We start from the raw sequence: 24,885 nt of genomic DNA, 5'->3' as shown, positions 1-24,885 counted from the left end.
TTCCATCAGAATACACATACATACCTAAATATACACAACTGATAAGATAAAACTAGAAACAAATTTCGAGAGTTCAGTAACAAAACTAAAGCCTTCTGATAAATTCTTCACTTATTTGTGACGTGTACTCTTATATGCCAAAGTTATGTACATATATATTTAATAAATTGTGTGATATTGAATTGTTAATAGTCAGTTGGAATCAGTGCATTAGTTTTATCATAATACTATTACTATGTTATTCTAAAACATATTGAGAGCATCATAATAGCAGTTATCAACAAACTAAGTAATTAAAGTTATCAGTGGATTTAACTTACTGCAGCTATACGCTGCTAAAGCAGTATGCTTTGATAACGCTTATTAAATACATTGAGCCATGCACACAATTACATATGTATGTATATTTATATTTGGACCGACTGCATTAATCATGATGCGTAATTAACTGCTGCCGCGCCCTTAATTTTATATTTTCACTTTTTATGTTTCGCATTTATAACCAGCGGCTGAAAATTTTTGGCTAGCATTCAAGGTCAGAACTCACCGTATAGTATGACAATAGGCCAGCATTCTCGTCTAGCACAAAAAAGCGATATTGCCAACCTTTCATCACATTTGTCCATTTACTAAGTGTTCCCTCCAGCGTGGTGGACATGATTTGCACTTTTGAGTTTGTTGTTCAAGCACCGAATGAAAGCGTAAAATATGTAAATAAGCACCGTAAATTGAATCAGCACCTATACCGGCAGGTGACGCAACTTTACTCTATTGCTGCTTACTATTTAATGCAAATTAATATAAATAATTAACTAAAAACGGACAGGCAAAGTAGTGAATTTTTTGTTACACACAATAAAGTTACTTTTGTTAAACAATGCTAATTGTGACGTATAATTTATCTGCTTCTCCTGCAATTGAAGTTGTCCCAGTCTTTGCTGCATTGCCCTTTGCGTGAATAACACACATTCACGATATCTTCTTTCGATTTGATACACGGATTCGTTTCAGTGCAGCTTTTGTCGCACGCGACCTTGACTTAGTAATATTTACGAAATTTCATTTATTTGCGCTTTTCTCACGACACTTTTTATATTTCACTCTGTGTCCTTGTTTGAGCTGATATTTTAAACAAATCAAAATTTTTGTTGAGAAGAATTTTAAACTGGAAAACAAGAAGAATCTCACATACACTTTAATTAAATACTGCCCGGAAAACATATGATTGCTACGAATGTTGCTAATTTGGCGAAAAATTAAAACACTGAAACGATTGGAAATCGAAACATGTTAAAAAGAGTGCTGAGCACAAAAATTAACAATAACATATAGTTTTTTGCTTCCAAATTATATGGTAAAAAACAGATTTTTTGTAACTGTTGCATATAGCGTATATTTTAGTTTTTCTCTGCATTGCCAATTGGTAGCGATTTTCCGTAAAAGTTAATAGGCCTCAATAAATAAAATAACAGGTACACAGGATGATTCAAATGAAATAATTTTAATGATTATAATTTTTAGTACAGCATGTAGTTATCGAATTTACTTTATTTGTTTATTTTTATATTCGTACTGTACCGTTAGGTAGGCAAAATTCAAATAAATTGAGGAAATATTTTTTTTTTCAATATTAGGATAAATTGGCCGTGTGAGTGTTTATTTTATTTACTTAACTGTAGTGATTGTAAATTTGCAATGCTGAAAACAAATAAAATCCATTATGTTTCGATTTATTAAAAACAAGCATTTGTAGTTTTTTTATTTTTTATACAAATACAAATACTCAACAGATTATATAGTTATTTGGTATACAAATTATGCTATTATTTTCTTAATGTAAACAATAATAAAACAATTTACTTTTAGTATTAAAAACAGACTAAAATGTCTCCAGCGGTTGAGCTAATGTCGCAATGTTATTAAAATAACCGGCAAACACGTAACGATATAACAAATAGCCGAACAGTGCGATCCATAGACCTTTAACGAGCTTATCCACGCACCACATGCTATAAAAAAAAAATAATTTTTTTATATATAAATTAAAATGTTATTTTTATTACACAATAACTCAATAACGTACATCTTCATATGCCTTCTAGCAGCAGGTATGGTGTCGTCGCTCTCCTTCAGTATAAGACGGCGTGCACAGAGTACACACTGCGTAAAATAATCAATCAGATTCACGTCGATCTTCTCTATAACATAGGTGAGCCGTTCCTTCTTATTCATCAACGTACGTATGTTAACCACCTCGGTGTTATCGAAGTTCCAAATATTATTCGCATAGTACTCGAAGACTTGAAAACCGTTACTGATGCGTTTCTGCACACGACAGAGACTAGAAAGCGGGTGTACATTAAAAAAATTATTATTTTTTTCATAAACAATTTATTATCGTATAAATTAAAAAAAACTCACACTGGCGGATACCGCAACAGTATTAACAGCGCATCCACAAACAACGCCGGTATCCAGTGGAATAGAACCATGCACACGACATGCAAATAATAGTTGGACTTCATGGAACCACCCGGATACCAGGCCACACCATTCAGCGGTATCTTATTCTCAATTACCCAACGACCACATTCGATAATCTCATTCCACGACACTTTAATATCATTCGAACTGGTCATATGCGCCACACGATTAACTTTGCTGTGATCGGTGGCCGTTAGAAAACGCCAACTAGCCACCAGCATGCCATTAACAGCAATGTCCACGGGTAAAAAGTCGCCATAACCCGAGGAGTTGCAGTACATCGTACGTATGACACCTTTGCCGGCGCCAATTAGCAAGCCGGTCGGTCCATTTATATTGTCTGTCCAACCGGGTAGCGGTTCCTTCCAGATCGGTATGACAATGGATGGCCGCAGTATCACGGCGGGCAATTCATTGAACTTCTCCACGACCAGCGCTTCAGCCAGAGATTTGGTGTAGGCGTAAGTGTTGGGTATGTCACCTAAGACTTTCTTCTCGATTGTAGACACTTCGTCATCGCTGAGCCACTCGCAAGCTTGCATGACGTGGTGAGGATTTGCTGGCGGATCGTAGGGTTTCTCGTAGAGTGTCTTAATGTGCAGATGACAGTAAGCAGTGGAGACGTAAGCTATTAGGTCTAGATGCTTGATTGTAGCCGCCAGTCCCAGCATGTAGTGTGTACCGCGTGTATTCATGAAAACCGCTTTGCGTAAGGGCTCGTCGAAACTGTTGTAAGAGAAGAAAATGTTGAATTATTAATATTTATTGAGTAAAGATAGCGTAAAGATAGTTTTAAACTGATTTTGTCGAGTTTCGTTAAGAGAATTTTTCCCTGAGAGCTCTACGTATTTGAAGATCACAGTTATACATATGTACATTCAAAAGCTTAACCACTGCTAAAAAGAGCTACTCATACGTCTCTAATTAAGAGAGTTTCAGTTCTAATAGAACAATCGATGTACATATTATACTTGGAGGGTTAACTTAGATGGATTTCCCTATCTTTTATCCCTAAATAGACTTAGGTATTTCTTTCTGATACTATCGGCCATAATTTCTCATGTATTCCCCAAAAATCTGGTCTTCGTGAACTGACGTCTTTATAGATGACGGCAGAACTAGAAAGTTACACAAACTACCACCTATTGACAGTAGGTTGACGAGTAAAACCTTATTCATTTATGCTTTGTTAGGGGGGAGAAGGTTTTAAGTCACTCTAAAAGAGGGTGGCACATACGCATGAGAGTCAGCTGTTCAAAAATGGCTAATGGAGTAGGCGAAGCAATTTATTGCTCGGAAATGGATCTAAGGCGACCCTTCAAGAAAATACGAAGCAATTTATTGCTCGGAAATGGATCTAAGGCGACCCTTCAAGAAAATACGAAGCAATTTATTGCTCGGAAATGGATCTAAGGCGACCCTTCAAGAAAATACTGCACTTCCGGAAAACGGCAGAGGACTTTCTCGTAAAGAAAGCGGCTGAGATAGCTCAGAACGCTCACTTAAAATCAGGGAGGCAGTAGATTTAGTGGCTGCTGAAAAGCGGCTGCAAATGTATTGGGTTCTCAAACATAAAGGAATTTCCGGAAACAAATAACTGATAAGACTGTAAAAAGTGCTATCCATCTGGCCACCGAACTAGTACAGGAAATGTGAGTCACTAAAAAACGATACACAACGAAATTTCCAAAGGGGCTGACAGACGGACCGACCAATTCCCACGACAGCCGGTTCTACGCACCGGAATTGACTCGGATTTCATCCGACCAAGGGCTGTTCTTTCGGCGATCTAACCCCGTTTGGATCGGTAAGTGTGTACGGACCGAGATCCTTATAACATGCTTGACAACCAAGAGACTCAATTAATAATGCGCATGCTTTTACTCGCATGTTCCCAAAGGACCGTAGGACGGTTGTTTGTCTAATGACAGGTCACAACCTACTGGCATCGCATGCGAGCCGGATGGGCATGACTAGCGACGATAAACGCATAAAGTGCATGGAAGTAGGCTTGAGAGAGACACTAGAAAACCTCCTATGCTTAGATAACTATGGACTTTGCAGTTCAACGGACTAGTTAAAGTATCAAAATTAGACATCAAGCCGCTCTTAAAGTTCTCAAAAAGCGTTGACGTTTTCTATGTACGAAGACCGGTAACCCCCAGTATGGCGTGACAGCCAGCCATTATAACCGAAGGTATTGGAAGAACGTTGGTGACTGTTTAGTTAGAAAAAGAGCTTCATGTTTAATAAAAAATAATTTTCCAAAGCTCACCGTATGGTCGCCGCGCAATGGTAAACGATGGACACTTCCTCACGGAGTTTGTGTAAATTTTCTTCTGAAATACCCAAACCCGGCAGCAGAACATCACCTTCTATGGCTTCCACAAGGCTAAGAATTTGTGCCTCGCCGCGTTGCTGCTTAACCATGTCGAATAGCTTTCGGGAGAGAGAGAGAGAGAGAGACAAAAATAAGTATTTACCGTTATAAACCGTTATAAACAAGCAAACTAATTGCAAGCATTTTTTCAGGTATTAAGCATAGGAGACGGGGTGTGGGTGAAGTGAGGAATTCATCACTTACCACATTACTGAAAATGTCCTTGATGCGTTCTTGCGGATTTTTACCCTTCTTTGGTCGAATTAACAAGTAGATCTTCTTCAACTGACCGCAGGACCTGCAAAACGTAAATAGATGTGTAAGTAAATCGAGTGATAAATGCACTCGTGTCATTTAGCTGCAAATTAATCGCCATCACGTGGCAAGCCGCAGCGACACGTACATTTCGTGGTCTTGGACACGTTTGTTTTTGGTGTCAGTTACCTGAGTAATTTTTCCACCAGCACTTTTCCAAGGAAGCCGGTGCCGCCTGTTATGAATAGTGTTCGTCCGGCGAAGCTTGCAGCAATCCGGTCCTCGTCATTGTCGTCCACATCGTCGATGGTTACGTGTGGCTCACTTTCAAAGCTGAATTTCGGTTTGCTGGCCATTTTGTTCTGCTACAAAAAATAAAAAAAAAAAAAAATTAAATTTTCTAAAAAGTGAGATTAGGACTTAAAGCCTATGAAGTACATAAAATTATGGAGATTACGCGACAAGTGTTTCCTAATAATGTTTTACAACATGTTTTGGTCCTTGGCTGAAGTATAACAGTCTTTCTTTTTGGGTTAACTTTAAGACACCTACCATAATTGGACGACAATCTTCATTTATCTGAGATCTTTTACCAAAGAGCTAGCTTACAACTTAGGAACCAGTAAATTGTTGAGGAGTTTTTAGTCGAGAGAAAAGATAAGTTTAAGCACAATAAGGAAAGTATTACGACAAACAACACCCCAAACAATCTGGCAGTTTCCACAATAATTGCAAACAAAATAAAAAGTTTTTCAGTCTAAAAGAGAAGATCAATCAAGAAAATTTCTCCAGGGTCCCGAATTAGCAAGAGAGCTAGGTGCTCTGCAACAATTTATAATGTATATAATATCAACAAATTCATGGATCAAGGCCACATCCGAACTCTCTCCGGGCCTCCGTGCCACACTGCTAGTCGGTCCTAGCATACCGATTATGTTTCGGGGTTCATAAAAAATGTATTTATACTGAATTTAAACGAGGTCAATGATCTTTTGCAAGGTCAATTTTCCGAGATTACCTATTGCCTGGTAATTATTAGTTATTGACCTCGTTAAATGTAATTGACTTAAGGTTATCGATATGCTTGCAAAATGTTACTGATCTCGGGAATGGTCTTTGAGCTCAGGATCATTAGACCAAGCGAGTTCATACGAAAGCTCAAAAACGTTGGGTACATACAAACTCAAATAGGAGCATATGAACACTCCTATGTGTTCTTCATTTTGATCCAATAACTTTTGCCATTTTTCGGATAAAAGATGGATTCCACGTTCGTAAAATTGTTGATCGTTGCAGGCAAAAGCACTGATCCAAGTGGTTTTTGATGTCGAGATTTGAAGTGATGGTTCTCTCATACAAATATTTTTGCAGAGATCGGAACAATAGTCCGAGGGTGTCAAGTCTAGAAAATAAGGTGGGTTTGGAGCGATATCCCAATCAAACTCTAAAAGCTTTTGGCAAGAAATCAAACTTGTATGAGGTCTCGCAATATCTTGGTGGAACACTACACCTTTTTCATTGATCAACCCCGATTTCTTTGTTTGAGTGCATCATGCAATTTGTCCAGCCAGTCACTATACACTTTAGAATCAAACGTGATATTGTCGGGCAAAAGCTCATAACAAACGATCCCTTTGAAATTCCACCAAGCAGAAAACATAACCTTTGGTTTTTTGGTGACTAACGGTCTTGGAAGTAGCTTAAGCTAGTTTTTACTTTTTAGACTATGATCTCTTAAGCTATACATTCTTGTAAACAACGCACTTTTCGTCACCAGTAACAATGCGCTTCAAAAATGGATCACATCTTTGACGTTTGATAAGCAAATCACAGCCATTAATGCGTCTAAGAAAATATTGTTCTGTAAGAACATGAGGAACCCATATGTCAAACGAAATAATTCCTAGAGGTTTCATGGGCTTATCAAGGGTCGCGTTAGACAAATTTAAACTTTCAGCAATCTCTCGCGTTGTTACTCGACCATTGACCTGCGACTTTATTTTGTCCACATTGACTTCAAGAGACCTTCCAGGACGTGGTGTACCCTCAAGATCGAAATTGCCGGAACGAAATTTTACAAACCAATTTCGATAATGGCGATCCATATATCTATCATATATACATCACATCATCCCTTTTACGGAATAAATATGCTGACAATGCTGTTTTCGATTTTTCATCATCGTTGGGGAACCAAACCAAAATATTCCAAAAGTTTAAGAAAATTTTTTAAGATCAGCTTTTTTAATATATAACGGTAAAGCGGTTAAGTTGGCTGTGAAAAATTTAATAGGACCAGCTGTCGCTTCAAGCGACATTACTTAGTGAACGACCCGATACAAAGCAGAAATTTATTGCAGTGTTATGGTTAAATGAGTCTTTAAGGGTAGAGAAGAGAGCTCAATGGTCATAGTGCACATCCCAATTTCTACCCATGATATTCACTTTACATATATTATTCTGAAGTTATTAAAAAGTTCTTCTGCACTTATTTGATATACACTCCATTGTCTAAAGATTTGCGTGACATGAATACTTCGATTTGTTCCAAAGGATATTCTCTACATCAAATGCAACCACAGAAGCTACGGTACCAATACAATTCAAAAATTAATAGTTTTGAGATTAGCAGAATTACAGGTTTTCATTACACTCGATTTTATTAGTGTGAAGTCACTATTTGATCACTAATTTTGGTTGGAAAACGGTGGTAAAGTTTTTGGGATCATAAATTGAATTGTTAGCGTTTTGGATCGGTCTTTGGAGTAGCCTGGAAGTGATAGTAGATCAATTGAAAAGTCCCCAGAGCGACACATAAATGGCACTACTAGAATTAAATCTATATGATTTCAGTGAGCCCTAACCTTCAAAAGGCGTGTATATAAATTTGTTAGCCGTCGGATCATTAGTTTGTGAATTATGTCATTTTGAGTGAAGCAATTTTTTTTTTCGAGGGCAAGACGAAATATCTCCTCTCTTCAAACAAATAGTTGTCGCATTCGCAACTAGGCTCCCACGTCACTGTTAACAGTCATAACTTCGAAGTCGTAGAAAATTTTGTCTATCTTGTCTATCTATCAATATTAACAGCAACTACAATGTCAACCTCGAAATCCAACGCAGAATAACTCTTGCCAACAGGTGCTATTAAAGGACTGAGGAGGCAATTAAGAAGTAAATTCCTCTCTCGACGAATAAAAACAAAACTCTATAAGTCACTCTGTATTCTCGTCCTGCTATATGGTGCAGAGGCATGTAAGATAACAACATCTGATGATTCGACGTTACTAGTTTTCGAGAGAAAGTTTTCGACGCAGTACCCGCCAGGGGACGCAGAGGAAGACCTCCACTCCGTTGGAAAGACCAGTAAAATGAGCACCGAAGACGGTGAACGCAGTGGACGCCCAAAAGAGGTTGTTACTGACAAAAACATCAAAAAAGTCCACAAAATAGTTTTGGATGAATGTAAAGTGAAGTTGTTCGAGATAGCAGGGGCTGTAAAGATATCAACTAAACATGTACATTATATCATTCCCGAATATTTGGGTATGAGAAAGCTCTGTGCAAAGTGGTTGTCACGTGAGCTCACTTTTAACCAAAAACAACTACGACTTGATGATTCGGAGCAGTGTTTGGAGATGTTCAAGCGTAATAAACTCGAGTTCTTGCGTCGATATGTGACAATGGATGAAGTCCAAAAGACAGTCATCTGAGTAGACTGCACACTATGAATCCACTCCAAAGCGTGGAAAAATGCAACAGTCGCCTGGCAAGGTTATGGCGTTTGAATTTTGGGATGCGCATGGAATAATTTTTATTGAATATCTTGAAAAAGGAAGAACAGCGACAATTACATAGCGTTATTGGACCGTTTTAGGGACGAAATCGTCGAGTAACGATCGCATTTGAAGAAAAAGAAAGTGCTATTCCACCAAGACAATACACCGTTTCACAAATCAGTGAAAACGATGGAAAAAATTCATGAATTGGCCCTCAAATTGCTTCCGCATCCATCATATTCTCTAGATCTGGCCTCTAGCAACTATTACTTGTTCTTTGAACTCAAAAGAATGCTCGCTGGCAAGAAATTTTCGTCGTATGAAGCGGTGATCGCTGTAACTGAGGCGTATTTTGAAGCAAAGAACAAATCATACCACAAAAATGGTATCGAAAAGTTGGAGGGTCGCTATATTCAGTCTATCATCCTTGAAGGCAACTATGTTGAATAAAAAAAAAATTTGTATTAAAAATATGTGTTTTGCTATGGTAGGCAGAGGACTTTTCAATTGACCTGTTATGTAGAAGATCTTGATCTCACTAGATAAGGGTTCCAAAAAGTCATTTCTATTAATTTAATAACTAAGCTGTCTGCAATCTATCGAATATGTATTTATATAAGTACCAATGTATGTATGTATGTATGTTTATAGCAGCTTGAGTTAGCACATTACAAAATAAAATTGCATGCAATTTTTGAATTATGATACTATTCGAAATTTTTATGCACTTTTAATTGCCTTGTTGCTCTATTATTTATTTGCAAATTTTTCCTGCTCTCGACGTCAAAAAAGAAAATAAAACAAGTCTCAATCGAAATTCAAAGCCACCATAAATCACCATAATCCGCCAAAAGATAATATACGTGTGAATATAACGGTAAAAATGTAAGGCGAAATCGCACGAAAATATGCGCTAAGCAAAAGGAAAAACGCAAAATTGTGCACAACTTGTAAATAACAAGTTCGGTTATGAATTTAACATTGCAATATGGTGAACTGATTAATAGCACATAACGGTAATTCCACTTGACTGCACTTACAAGCTCACTATCATGGAACTGGGTTACTATTTAATAATACCAACAACAGCAAATAAACAAAAAAAAAAATAATTGAAAACTATAAAAAGCGAAAGAAAAAAATTAAAACATGCAATAAACCGTTATGCAACAGTTAGCCGTCAAAAGTGCAAGCCGTTAATGTCATGATGAATATTGTAAAAATATGAGTGCATGAAAAAGGCGCGCAATCAGACAAGATAAACAATAAAAAATAAAAAACAACAATAACAAACGCAATAAACTTCACAACAAAAATGAAAGCAAAAACAAAGTGACTGTCACTTCTTTTTTGATTTTTGAGCGCTTCCAATCACAGACAGACAGACAGTAGCAAAGCCGCTTTGGCCCCAAATTATCAACAGCTTCGCGCTCAATGCCGAACACAGCCAAAGCACACGTGTTGCAACTCGACAGCCAACATATGTACATACATATGTGTATGTGTGCGTCGGCGCTAAGACTACTCGCATGGCCGTTTAATCGGGCTTCTTGTCATCTCACCGATTGCAACACCGGCAATGACGCTAGCAACAATTGCACTTTTAATAAAAACATTGATGTGTTTATAAATCACAAACACACTTACAAATAATACATATAAAAATACGTAGATACATACATATTATATACAAGTATGTACATACATATATGAAGGCTTTCGGTAGCTTGGCTAAAGTACACACTTAACAGCTGAAGTGTTGTTGGCGCAATTACTTTTATTTTCAAGTGCTTGCGTCTCACTTTGTCTATGCCGCACGCTCCCGACTGCGGCGGTCGTGCTTGGCCGGTTGGCTGGTCGGCTGGCTAGCTGGTTTGTTCGTTTATCAGCCCCATGCTTGGTTAGCCTGATGGCCTAGACACCGTGGATCACCAGATTTTAGTTAGGTGTATGTGTGTGTCGGGTTTACTGGATATATAGGGTGTTTCTTCTGGCAGTTTAGAGTTCTCAGACTGATAGCAGTCAAATCTGGTGCTTTGGTGAAATATCCAACGAAGAATTACAACTTGGGTCCTAGAAATATGGTACTTTCACTCGTTATACCTGGTATTTGCCCTATAAACAACTTAGAAAGGCTTTCCAAGGCTCTCCGTTTGCATGCTCAACTTATAGAAAACTTCCTAACGTGCACTCTCTTTCTTCCAGAAAAATTCTATCTGATGTGGTTTCCATGAAGAATGTGTTTTCTAGGAGTTTAGAGTTCTGAGACTGCTAGCTATCAAACCAATTGTTGAACTAAACACATGATTTGACATTTATGTTCATTACATTTTAGTAAAAAAAAACAAGTTCCAAGACTTGTTCTGCGTGGCAATCTTATAGAAAACTTCTGAAAATGAATTAAAAACAAGAAAAAACATGTGGAAAAAATGAGTGGAGATTTCCCTCGAAATGGCGGGTACTGCGTCGAATACTCTCAGAGCTGGAGTGTTTTCGTCCATTCGGACTACATGACCTAGTCTAGCGTAGCCGCTGTCTTTTAATTCGCTGAACTATGTCCATATCGTCGTATATCTCATACAGCTCATCGTTCCATCGAATGCGATATTCGCCGTGACCAATGCGCAAAGGACCATACATCTTTCGCAGAACCTTTCTTTCGAATACTCGTAACGTCGACTCATCAGATGTTGTCATCGTCCATGCCTCTGGACCATATAACAGGACTGGAATAATGAGTAACTTATAGAGTTTGGTTGTTGTTCGTAGAGAGAAGACTTTACATCTCAATTGCCTACTCAGTCCGAAGTAGCAGCTGTTGGCAAGAGTTATTCTGCGTTGGATTTCAAGGCTTTCATTGTTGTTGTGTTCATGCTGGTTCCAAGATAGACGAAATTATCTACGTCTTCGAAGTTATGACTGTGGGAGTCGCGAATGAGACGATTGTTTGTTTGATGACAGCAAATATTTCGCCCTCGTTCACTACCAGACCCATTTTCTTCGTTTCCTTATCGATTTTGGAGAAAGGAGAACTAACGGCGCTTTTGTTGAAGTCCATGAGATCAATATCATCCCAGCTATACTCTATAGAAAATGATTTCTTCTATATTTAGTTCTGCAGCTCGTATTATTTTCTCCAAGAGTAGATTGAAGAAGTCGCACGAAAGGGAGTCGCATTGTCTGCAACCTGTTTAGAGTTCTCAGACTGATATAATACTAAATATGGCAGCTATGTATATGGTAAAATGATCCGTCCTGAACAATTTTCCCATAAACAATAATTCGTGCTAAATTTTGTGAAAATATATTCTCATATGAAAATGTTTTCCATACAAGTCTTTGTGTTCGATCGGGCAGTTTCTATGACCTAAAGTGGTTTGAAAATGAGCAGCTTCTTGCTTAGAAAAAGACGTGTGCAAAATATCAGACCAATATCTCAAAAACTGAGAGACTAAGTCGTGTATATACAGACGGATGAACAGTTGTTTAAGACTGTCTAAATTTCTGTGCAATCATATTTTCGAACTCAGACTACAAAGTTTAGTACAATGGATTCACGACGCTTCTTGAACCAAAGATTTTTTGAGACTTTTCAAAATTTTGTTGGTTATTTGACAGGTCATGTACCCCAACTCTGCGATTCAATGGAATTAAATCGGCACTTCTGTTGTCCGAACGAACAGTTTTTTTGGACTGTCCAAACTTCTGTGGTTATTCGACCGGTCATGTTCCCCAACTCTGTAGTCCAATGGAATCAAAATGGGACTTCTAATGTCCAATAATCCGTAGCTATAACACCTGAAATATTGCTTTTGAACCACTGCTGGTGGTTACCGCGTTGTCTGCTGGAGCAGAATCTTGTTGGAAGATTCAAAGCTCTACATCTACATTGCTTTAGCGCGCCCTCTAAAACAAACTGCTGATACACTTTTGCTCCAGTTTTAACCACTTTTTCTCAGAAATGAGGAGGTGTAACGCCTTTACAGAATACTCCTCAACATTGATAGCTGTTTGATGTTGATCAATTTACATCCATGAAACAACATGTTTTGGGTCTTCGGCAGTTTTTGCGCAGAGTTTGTGGATTCTCTTATTAAAAATTTCAAGAGTGAAAAATTTTTCTTCGGTAAAAAAGATTCTTTCATTTCAGTTTACCGCGTTTCATTGAAGAAGCTGCTTATATTTGTTGAGCCTAATTTGCTTTAAGCGCTTTGTCAGAAGATGACTGTTTGACCAACGGAAGGCTTTCATGTCGAAATCATTCCGAATAAGTCTTGATATTGATCTGGTCGTTATATCCATAGGTTTCTGTTTTGGTGACCTGCTTATATCAAAAAGAGTCTGACGTCGTTAGATTACTTTTTGTGGATAACCTTTAAGTCCGTGGTTATGCTGATCATAAAGTTACGTCTGCCCAGCTAAATATCAATGAGAAATGGTAGCCAATGATGTAGGGAGAGACTTGTGCAAAGTTTGATCGACAGGTGTCTACGTAGAACAGTTGATGTGGACATAAGATCTCTGAACTATTGAACGCTTCATATAGTTTTCTTTTTTTATTAATAAAAAAGTCAACACCGCTAAAAACACCCTTTATACACACTTTTACGTATGTTGGAGTATTTGTCCGTTGCTGAATTGTAATTGATCTTTAGCCGTCAAACTGGTCATGTTTACTCGGATATAGCGTAAAAGCACACTTGAAAAGCGCAAACAAAACAATCGTAAAAGCAATTATCCACCGATTGTACAAAAAGCCATATACTATGTACACATACAAATATTCGGTATGTGTCTGCAGAGTTATCAAATCACGAGGAAAATTATGAAGAAATCCTTCAAAGAGCTATGTATGGAATTTTATATTGGACGCACAGTATTCCAAAACAATTCATAGATTTCGAAAAGTTTATAAAAATATTTTTGTTTTACTATTTAGAAATTCCGAAATTATAGGAAATTGTCTTAAAATATTTCAGTTGAATAAATATCGCCTCTCAGTAGACTTATGTATGCTTAGGTATTTGACTTCTGGTGATCGACATGTCACTCGACATGGGGAAACTGTCGTCCGCATGGATGAAAACATTCCAGCTCTGAGAGTACTCGACGCAATGGTCATAGAGTCATCGCTGGAAACTGCAAAGCTGGTTAGCTAGCAAGACGGGACACCCGTACCCCATTTATATCGGACTGGAAACGAGTCGGATCTGCGTTGCCATTTTGCACTCTAGCACTGGATCTATGGACTTCGCGTGCGCTTGGCAGGTGTTGGTTGACGACTAGCTTCTGTGCTAACGCGAGGACGTTCAAAGGAGTTCTTACTCATCAGCCATTCATGCTGTAAGGCTAAAAATGCATTTCGACAGAAATTGTCAAAGTTGTATGGATTAAAGTGAAATGGAAACATCCAGGCGTTTCTTATCTATTGTCCAGCCTTTGCAAAACCGACTGGCCACCTCAACTAATTTGTGAAATGCTCAAAGCGGTTTGTCGGTTATAAGATCCTTCATGATAATTTTTATAAGCTTATTATACCTGTAAATTATAAGCTGTCCAAGTGAGGTCCCTTTTAGGATCGACCATTTAACCTAACGTAACCTAACCATCTTTTGGCAACATTTGAGAAATATGAGAAAAAAGTTGTTACACTTTATATCTTAAACTCTAAAATACTTTGTTATTTAAAATTTAATTTTATAATTTGGTATGTTACCTAACTTATGAGGATCTAAACTTGGTTAGATACATTGTACGATGTTAGACCTTCGAAGCTATTTTACACTAATCGAGGTTTCAAAAAAGATAATTTTCATTTAAGATTTATGAGGGTTGAGAATAAATTCTCGAAGCCTTTAAATTTATCATTGGTCCATGTTCTCTATTCTGAAAGTAGAAACCTGAAACATTATCCAAAGTTTTTCTACGTCGACACCTTGAATGAGACTGTCTACATTTAGTATTATTTACTAAAAACGAACAAGAAGCTGTTCGATCAACTCGTTTGAATGTTTAAGATAACACAGGTTTCCTATACACATATGTAAGGAGAGGTTTCTTAATGCTTTCGTCTGGATATAACGCATTGGCGTTCATAATTGTTGAAGTAACGAGGATGGAGCCATGTGTAGAAGTTTAAGCAGGCAAGGAAAGTTCTCTGAACGCCATTCACTTGGGAATTGGCAGAAACGATTATTTTACATATGGCTCAAGCAGCTTATGACTTCCGGTCTTAGACCAAGTATCCTCTGGATAGCTAAAAAACATCCCTTTGAAAGCGAGCTAAAGTGAGAGGCCGAAACATCTTCTCCCCAAGGTTGTGGGCTGGATATGGAACCCGCTACGTAAAAAGCACTACCGAAAGAATAAAACAGCCTCGAAAAGCGAAAAGGAAGAACGACTGGCGCGCTGTTGTAAACTCGGCTATAGCCGCGTAAGCAGTATCTACGCCAATAAAGAAGAACCAGTAATGACTAAGGGCCGTTTTTTTCAATATCTGGTTATGAGTTCTTTACCGAAAGAAGAAGTCTTGGTTAAGTTAACCAAAACTCAGCAGACGGTGGGCTGCTAACGAGACTGTTAACTTTTAAGCTTTTCAAAGTACTGTAAAGATCCTGGGGCTTTGAGTAGAAGTCTTTTTATGCATTAAATGCTTTAAATGGCACACTGTTTGTACAGGTATGATACGCAATAGGATTCCTATACTTTTTTGATACACTGTGGATAAGCGCGCTTATAGCAACTTTTATGTAAGTATATGTGCGTGTAATTAAGCTTGCTGACTTTTATTGCCTGCTGTGTACTTTTAGTGTTTTGTAATTTTTATGATTCACTTTTTCAATTACATATATACATATACGTATGTATGTATGTACGAGTACATATTTGTATTTCGTTTGTTTAACTAGTTTCTCCGCTTCGTCGGACAATGTTGCGATGTGTCGTAATAATGCCAGTGGCCAAGATCAATCCAATTATTTTGCACTTGATTATTGTAATCATACATGGCTACTCACTCGCTTGTATCAGCCACAATGTTTGCTATAATAAATTTAATTGTAACACTAACAACAAAAACAATAACAATGAAAAATGCATGAAAAAGTAGTGCGAAACAAACGAATGGATTTCACTACCGAAGTACGGATACTACAGTGTGTGCAAGAAGTAATGTTTTCGTTTTCCAAAGTGTAGGTAGCGTTTATTGGGGAAAATGTTGTGTCTAAAAGAAATATGAACATTGATTTACTATAAAGTGTGTTCCATTTGAAGATCATCCCTTTAAATGTTCTCATCTGAACGTCTCAGATGGTACATCCGTTGAGTCCAATTTTCGATGACTCGTTCGAGCATTTCGACTGGTAACTGGTGAATGACACCCGTGATTTTTAGCTGCAAGGCCTGAGTCGAAGCGGAATTGTCCGCATATACTTGGGGCTTTACATATCCTTACAGGAAAAAGTCTAACGGTGTGATATCACACGTTTTTGGTGGCCAATCGATCGGCCCAAACCGTGAAATTATCTGCTCACCGAAGAGTTCTCTCAATAAACCCATTAATTGATGCGATGTGTGGGAAGTGGCGCCGTCTTGTTGAAACCAAATGTCGCCGAGATCACGAGCTTCAATTTTAGGCATGAAATAGTTGGTTATCATGGTGCGATAACGGTCGCCATTTACGGTTACGTTCTCATCGACATCATTTTTGAAGAAATATAAAGCGATTATTGCACCGGCCCGCAAACCACACCAAACCGTTATGTTTTCTGGATAAAATGACAGCTCTTGAATCTCATCAGGTTTGCTCTTCGTCCCAAATGCGACAATTTTACTTGTTTATATACCCATTCAGCCAGAAATGGGAGTCATCGCAGAACAAAAATGGCCTCGAAAAAGTCGGATCTTCTTGGAACTTTTCAAGTGCCCATCGAGCGAAGCGATGTCGCTTGGGAAGTTCGAGCGCCTTCAGTTCTTGTCCTATTCTTAGCCAAACACGTCTCAAGATATTGAACAGTACGAAAATTTACTAATCTGTAAATATTACATTGCTCCAATCGCGATTTAATACAAAGAGAAACCTGTGCAGGGCACAGTGGGGCGCTTAATGTGCTCCTGCATCAACTGCCCATAGATGAGATCACTCGTAATGTAGCAGAAAGTTCGGCCTTATGGATAAATTAATTAGGAAGTTAGAACAGAAAAGAATGTAGTAGCACCAACCTTGAACCAGCTTAACCTAGCTGAATTGGAATCCTCTCAAAGGTCAAATTTCAATAGTCACTTTCAGGTGAGAATACACTATAAGTATATACGGGAATGTAGAAGAAATTTAGTTGGGGAGGAGGATACAACCTCTATCTATATCGATGGGTTCAAAATGCATTGCGGAGTGGGGGCAGGAGTATATTTCAATGATCTTGACATCTCTGTTTATATCCGTTTACCAAACTCAGCCAACGGCTTTCAAGAGGAAATATTAAATATAGAGGAGGCCTGTACAATTCTATTGAATAACCACAGGTGAACACGAGAAGCAACCATATACACGGATAGCCATAGAAGTGAAGTAAACAATTGCTGGAAAACTTTAAGATCACTGACATGTCAACTCGACCTATCCATAATATCGGTTCCCAGTCATAGGAACATTTTCGGCAACGAAAAGGCAGACGAGTTTGCAAAGCTAGCGTCATCTTTATATGAATCCGAGGCCGAGTTAATGTCACGACCGCTGGGAACGATCAAAAGAAAGCATTATATGCATTTTGTACAAATAGCTCAGAGTAGATGGATGGGTCTGGCAGTGAACGACATGTCAACTCGCACTTATCCATAATATCGGTTCCCTTGGAACCAGCGTAAACACCACCAACAATGTCAGGAACATTTTCTTGCCAACGAAACTGGTAGAATTGAAAAGAAAGTCCTCTCTCGACGAACAAAAGCTAAACTATATAAGTCGCTCATAATTCCCGTCCTGCTATATGGTGCAGAGGCCTGGACGATGACAACAACTGATGAGTCGACGTTGCGAGTTTTTGAGAGAAAAATTCTGCGAAGGATTTATGGTCCGCTGGGAAAATCGCATTCGAAACGATGAGCTTACGAGATATACGACGACATTGACATAGTTCAGTTAAAAGACAGCGGCTACGCTGGCTAGGTCATGTTGTCCGATGGATGAAAGTATCTGAAAGTATTCGACGCAGTACCCGCCGGGTGAAGCAGAAGAAGAGGAAGACCTCAATTGGAAGCTCTCAAAATCCAACAAAAAAGAAGAAACGACTGTTATATAATCGCGGCGCTACGCCAATTAAGAAGAAGAAGAAGAAGAAGAAGATGGAAATCAATAGCCCTCAAAATAACAAAACTGATAGGGCCTAAGTATGATAAGATTAGAAACACTATAACGGTGCACTGCTTAGAGAGTATGCGCTAAGTATGGCTCCACCCTATAACAATATGTGCCGCAGCTGAATGTAATCTAGAAAATAAAAAATAAACGGCTGTCCACTATATCTATGAAAGCCCATCTCTCCGCTAAGTTCGGTTTAAAAAACTACTTGATTTACCGAAAGAAGGAGTCTTCGTTAAGTTAACCAGCACTTAACTGACAGTTGGCTACTAATCAGACATTAACTTCGACTAGGCCCATCCACTTTATAGAATCTTTTACGGAACGATCTTGATTTGCGGGCTTACGAAATCCAACTCCATTGCTGAGAAGCCGTTAAATCCTCAAAATGTTACCGGTAATGTGCTCTATGGGCAGAGGGGATTAGTGGTCCATATTTCTTCTTTAAATCCACATGTCAAAAAAATATTCTTTACACCGTGAAACTGCTTTTCTTCGCCATTTATATATATGTATGTATATTCTTCCTGAGTCATATAAAAATGTACTATTAAGGCACGTGGTGATCTAACGATCAAACTAGTTAATTAGAGGGTAAATACATTTAATTTTTATATACTCATACATACATACATACATATGTATATATGAGCATCCACATTTTATAGGCATTTATACGCACGTTTAGACGATTGTAGTTTCACAATGACAATGATTCATTAAATTGCGGCTAAAAATTTACAGCCAATATAAATAAGTAAAGTAACTAATAAGTAAAACAAGAAAAAAAACTTCGGCAACACCGAAGCTATAATACCCTTCACAGGTAGCATTTTTGAAAGCATAAAAGGGTATAAAAAGAGTCGTATCCGATTTTCATCGAACAGTTTGTATGAAAGCTAAAGGGTGATCCAAGTAAAGGCATTTTCTTCAATAATCTTTTGTTGACGTATCACGCGAGAGTCGTGTTAAGCTGTCATGTTATTTTTGTTCAGTATTGTTTGGCATTACGAAAATTCACGTTTTGTAAAGAATGTGTTTCGCGCGCTTCGCTCATCATCGGCCTACCGAGCGTACTCTTCGCAACACTATCATCTATCTTGAGACCCAGCATTCATTATTGGATAATATTCGACCGAATGGACCTCGTCCAGCACGCAGTGAAGCAAATATAGCAGTCATAGCTGAGAGTGTACATGAAGACCGTGGAGAGTCGATTCGACGCCGTTCGCAGCAACTCGGACTGACGTATTGAACGGCTTGGCGAATTTTACGTCGAGATCTTAAATTGAAAGCGTACAAAGTACTGCTTGTGAAAGAACTGAAGCCGCTCGACCTACACAAGCGATATCGCTTCGTTCTACAGGCTCTTGAAAAGTTCCAAGAAAATCCGATGTTTTCGAGCTAAATTTTGTTAAGCGATGAAGCCCTTTTCTGGTTCAATGGTTTGTGGGACGGTGGGATCATCGGTCCATATTTCATCAAAAATGATGTCGTTGAGAACGTAACCGTCAATGTCGATCGTTATCGCGTCATGATAACCGACTATTTGATGCTTGAAAATGAAGCTCATGATCTCGGCGACATTTGGTTTCAACAAGACTGCGCCACTTCTCACACATCGAATCAATCAATGGATTTATTGAGAGAACAGATAATTCGGTGAGCAGCTAATTTAATTCGGCCACCAAGATCGTGTGACATCACACCGTTAGACTCTTTCTTGTGGGGATATGTAAAGTCTAAAGTCTATGCGGACAATGCCGCTGCGATTCAGGACTTGGAGCAAAACATCACCCATGTCATTCGCCAGTTAACAGTCGAAATGCTCGAACGACCCATCGAATGTTGGATTCAACGGATGGACGTAGCCGTGGTCAACATTTCAAAGAGAAAATTTTCAAAAAATAAATGCCAAATAATGTTCTTACGAATGATAATAAGCATTCTCCATTAAATTTGAAGTTTCTGTGTTTTTTTTTTTTAAAGAGGGAACCTCGAAATGGAGCACCCTTTTTAAGTAAATAAGTATAAGTGTGTATATACATATTCATAAAATAACAAAAAAGACTTCACGCATTATAATTTTAGGAAAAGCTTGAAAAGCATAAAAAGATCGTTATACACGTAAAGCTTTCATAACCCTCCTAAGTGTTTATTGATAATCAGTCGATTGGAAAATTGCTTGCGAAAACTAAAAATAAATCTGTCCTGCAGCGAAATTTCGTACGTAACTTGCAAAAAAAAGGTGTGCCAAATTCCTAATAAATTTTACAAATTTGTTATGCACATGCTATGTATTGGCCCTTATGTTATTGTCACGGCCCGAAGTGTGATTGTCTAGATTAAGGAACTCGAATTTACGAATTACGTAGCTAAGATTGAAAGCATGCAAAATGGATTAATTATCTTAAATTTGATATTTCTTGGCGGCGAATATTGTGATTATCGCTTAAGGTGTATTGCAACATTTTTATAATCTAAGTAAATTGTAGTTAACAAGTAAGTTTGTAAAATATAGTTTACGGTAACTATTAACAGTTGTTTACGTCTTAAAATATTCTGTTTAAAAATACCCTGAATTTGTTAAGAAAATAATTCATGTGTGCTCCAAGTCCCTACAAAATATCCCCTCATTAATTTTTCACGGTAGATTTTTTGTAAGTTACTCATCCGAGTATCGATATAAGTCTTCCTTAGACTTTGAAATATTTAAAAATTTACACATTATATATATTATAGTTAAGGTCCAAGCTCTCCAAGTTGCTAAATTTTAAAGAAAGTGTTTAAAAAGTTGATCAGACAATCCTTAAACGAGTCAATTAGAGATTATCATCTACATGAAAAAATAGTAAGAATTTGTTCATAATTTTAAAATTCTAAATTTATTCTTCAAAATCTATGTCGTGCCCCTCAAAGTAATCCGCCTTGGCTCCAATACATTTGTGCCAACGTTTTTTCCAATCCTCGAAACAGTTGTTAAAGTCAATTTCCGGAATGGCCTTCAATGCGCATTGCGATGCACGTTTAATGTCTTCAACTGACTCAAAACGCTTTCCCCGGTCGTCAAAGGTCCCGGTCGTTTGAGCTTGCTGAATAGCCAGAAGTTACACGGAGCTAAATCAGGTGGATGCGGCACGATATTGGTTGAAAATTTGGCGAAAAACTCACAAAGAATCAACGCAGTATGCGACGGTGTATTGTCGTGATGCAAAAATCAAGAGTTTTCGGCCCATAACCCCGGCCTATTTTTACGAATAGCGCCACGTAATACTCAAATAGTATTCCTTTTTGACAGTTTGGCCGGTCGGAAGGAATTCGGAGTGCACGACACCTCGATAATCGAAGAAAACTGTCAACATAACCTTGATATTGACCTGCTTTGACGTGGTTTTTTCGGCTTCGGCTCACCTTTGCCGCGATATTCGACCGATTGATCGTTTGTTTCCAAGTCGTAAGCATAGATCCAAGACTCGTCGCCAATAATTAAACATTTCATGACATCCTGGTAGTCGGAAAGCATTGTTTCGCAGACATTATCGCGACGTTGTTTTTCGAAAAAATTGAGACAGATTTTGGAATCAATCGTGCTCTCACTTTTTTTAGGCCAACTGATTTTTCAAAATGGTTTTCACTGATCCTTCTGATATTCCAACGATTCCAGTAAGATCACTGGCTGTTAATTGCGGACTCTCAATTGTTGCTTGATTTATTTTCATTACGTGTTGATCATCAGTTGATGTTGATGACTGTCCTGGACGTCGTTCGTCGTCAAAGCATTCTCGACCCTCTTTGAATAATTTATACCAATTAAAAACATTTGCTTGTGACAAACAAGTATCACCGAAGGCCTTTTCTAACATTCTCAACGTTTCGACACCAGAAATTTGATTCCGCAAACAAAATTTAATGGAACTTCTTGGTGGAATAATTTCACTTATCGTAAAAATCGCCAAATTCACTTTATGTACTTCAGAAAGACAAGCGTATACTAATTTCATAAGAAATATAATTTAAAAAGTCTTCTGTCGCTTCTTCTTCTTTACTAGTCTAGTTAACAACAGCGCTCCAGTCGTTTCTTCGTTTCACAAGGTGGTGCCAATTGGAGATTCCAAGCGAAGCCAGGTACTTCTCCACGTGGTTTCTCCAACGGAGTGGAGGTCTTCCTCTTCGTCTGTTTCCCCTGGCAGGTATTGCGTCGAATATTTTCAGACCTGGAGTGTTTTCACCCAATCGGATGACATGACGTAACCAGCGTATCCACTGTCTTCTAATTCGCTGAACTATGGCAATGTCCTCGTATATCTCATACAGCTCATCGTTCCATCGAATGTGATATTCGTCGTGGCCAACGCGCAAAGGACCATATATCTTCCGCGGAACCTTTCTCTCGAAAACTCGTAAAGCTGACTCATCAGATGTTGTCATCGTCCATGCCTCTGCACCATATAGCAGGGCGGGAATAATGAGTGACTTGTACAATTTGGTCGAGAGGACTTTACTTCTCAGTTGCCTACTCAGCCCTGATGGCAAGAGATATTCTGCGTTGGATTTCAAGGCTGACGTTGTTGTTGGTGTTGATACTGGTTCCAAGATATACTGTCAACAGTGTTGCCTAGTTGCGAGTGCGACACTGTTTGATGATACTTCGTCTTGCCCTCGTTCACCACCAGACCCATTTGTTTCGCGGCCTTATTCATCTTGGAGATAGCAGAACTAACGGTGCGGTTGTTAAGGGCAATGATATCAATATCATCAGCAAACCCCAGCAGCTGTACACTCTTATTGAAGATGGTACCTTCTCTGTTTAGTTCTGCAACTCGAATTATTTTCTCCAGAAGTAAGTTGAAGAAGTCACAGGAAAGGGAGTCGCCTTTTATGAAACTTCGTTTGTTATCGAATGGCTCGGAGAGATCCTTCGCGATCCTGACGGAGCTTTTGGTGTTGCCAGAGGCCGCAGAGTCTGTTAAAATTCGCGTCAAGCATAAGCATCCTAAACGATGACTACTCCTCTTGGACTTAGCAAGTGAACTCCATCTGGTATCGCAAAAGACGAAACTGGTTTATGCATGGCTTATTGGCCTACCAGATTAACCTAACCTAAACTACTGAGGTCAGTTTTCTCAGAAAATGCAAACAACTATACCACTTTCAAAGAACTTTGAAAAAATTAACGTGGAAACTAACTAATACACACAGTCCTTTTGGCCTTTGCGTAAAAAAGGATCAACGAACTTAAAAAACTTATAGAAAAGCTAACATAAATCTCTGGTAGCCCTGTTGGGTAACTAACCGGTGACTAAACTGTTAGTTGTCTGGGAAGTAATCACTTCAAACTAACTTCAATTTAACCAGTTTATTATAGCGATTACGCCATTCGGTTTCAAAGTTTCGAGCTTAAAGCTGAATAATTCTATTAACTATTCTATCGGAATGATCGGAATAATACCATTCATATAAATGGCTTATAAAATATAGCATATACTCGTACTAGCTTTTTAATAATACTATTAGAAATTAAACTACACAGCTTGTTATTTCAGACCTAATGATCATTAATACCTATGTAAAAGCTTAGCTTTAAGAAAGCACTTAACTCAACTCATTTAATTATGCATAAAATTGTAGTTGCGTAATATTAGCACATTTTGATATATTTGCTGTAAATTACATTATATACCCACACATGCAAATAGCTACGTATGTGAATATATGTCACTAAATGGGTCCACTTTGTGTGAAAATACCGCATTTAATTACGAAAAACTACATTTTGTATAAAATATTAGCAATTTTCGGTATTAAAGCTAATGAATTTTAGTTGCCTCGCTTTAAATTGTTAGCAATTATTAGTATGTATCTGTGTACGTACAAATGTGTTTACTGTAGTGTATACGTATGTATATATGTGTACTATTTAGTTCAGCGTTAATCATTGTTTACTGGTTCTTTCATTTTCTCGGAACAAATGCTTACGACGACTTTGTGTATCAGTTTGGTAAGAAAGGTAAGAAAGGGCGAAGTTCGGGTGTAACCGAACAAATTATACTCTTGGAACTTGCAAGAATCAAAAAATTCTCATATTACATACATAGTTATATGGGGAGTAGGTCAAGTTTTCGCCCAATTTTATTTGTTTTAAGCACAATGATACAATATTATGAACAAAACACCCTCTGTCATTTGCATTGAGTTAACTCACATATCGACCGATATACATACATACGTAAGCGGTACAAAGTGACCCTCCAAGTCCTTATATTAGGTATATGGGAGCTAAGGCAAGTATTGACGCGATTCAACCCATTTTTGACATACACAACATATGTACCATTGTCAGCAAAAGATGCTCTCTGAGTTTCAGTTATAAATCTCACATATTGACCGATATTTTCGTTAAAAAGTCAACTATAGATACTGAGGTCCACATATTCGATACTTAGAGGCTTGAACAGTTTTGGTTCGATTTGGACAATTTTTAATAATAAGATGTCATTCCTCTATAGCACTATTCGCGCAAAGTTTTATCTCGTTATGTTAATTGCATTTTTGATTTATAAACCGGAAAGTGAAAGAATCAAATGAAATTTTAAATTGTGTTATATGGGAAGTAGGCGTGGCTGCAGTCGTAC

The 24,885-nt window shown here is 38.0% G+C and overlaps 2 protein-coding genes across 4 annotated transcripts in view; both read right to left on the bottom strand.

Annotated features, from left to right (window-relative positions):
• The window catches only part of LOC126756382 (oxysterol-binding protein-related protein 9), a 38,300-nt gene extending 37,138 nt beyond the window's left edge, over positions 1-1,162 (bottom strand). The window contains exon 1 of one of the 2 annotated variants that reach the window (XM_050469414.1): positions 548-1,162. In XM_050469414.1, coding sequence (XP_050325371.1) covers positions 548-658 — 111 coding nt within the window. In that variant the 5' untranslated portion in view covers positions 659-1,162. The remainder of the gene's footprint in view (positions 1-547) is intronic. The other variant, XM_050469415.1, reaches the window with a different exon arrangement.
• A 552-nt stretch (positions 1,163-1,714) lies between these two features.
• Positions 1,715-24,885, bottom strand: part of LOC126756385 (putative fatty acyl-CoA reductase CG5065) — a 28,338-nt gene continuing 5,167 nt past the window's right edge. The window contains exons 2-7 of one of the 2 annotated variants that reach the window (XM_050469418.1): positions 5,309-5,484; positions 5,069-5,162; positions 4,760-4,923; positions 2,422-3,210; positions 2,084-2,341; positions 1,715-2,009 (exon numbers count right to left, since the gene is read on the bottom strand). In XM_050469418.1, coding sequence (XP_050325375.1) covers positions 1,880-2,009; positions 2,084-2,341; positions 2,422-3,210; positions 4,760-4,923; positions 5,069-5,162; positions 5,309-5,475 — 1,602 coding nt within the window. In that variant the 5' untranslated portion in view covers positions 5,476-5,484 and the 3' untranslated portion in view covers positions 1,715-1,879. The remainder of the gene's footprint in view (positions 2,010-2,083; positions 2,342-2,421; positions 3,211-4,759; positions 4,924-5,068; positions 5,163-5,308; positions 5,485-24,885) is intronic. The other variant, XM_050469420.1, reaches the window with a different exon arrangement.

The sequence above is a fragment of the Bactrocera neohumeralis genome, chromosome 4, assembly GCF_024586455.1.
Source record: "Bactrocera neohumeralis isolate Rockhampton chromosome 4, APGP_CSIRO_Bneo_wtdbg2-racon-allhic-juicebox.fasta_v2, whole genome shotgun sequence".
In the NCBI taxonomy this organism is placed as follows: domain Eukaryota; kingdom Metazoa; phylum Arthropoda; class Insecta; order Diptera; family Tephritidae; genus Bactrocera; species Bactrocera neohumeralis.
Note: the sequence above shows the minus strand (reverse complement) of the source record. Positions and strands in the feature narration are given on the sequence as shown.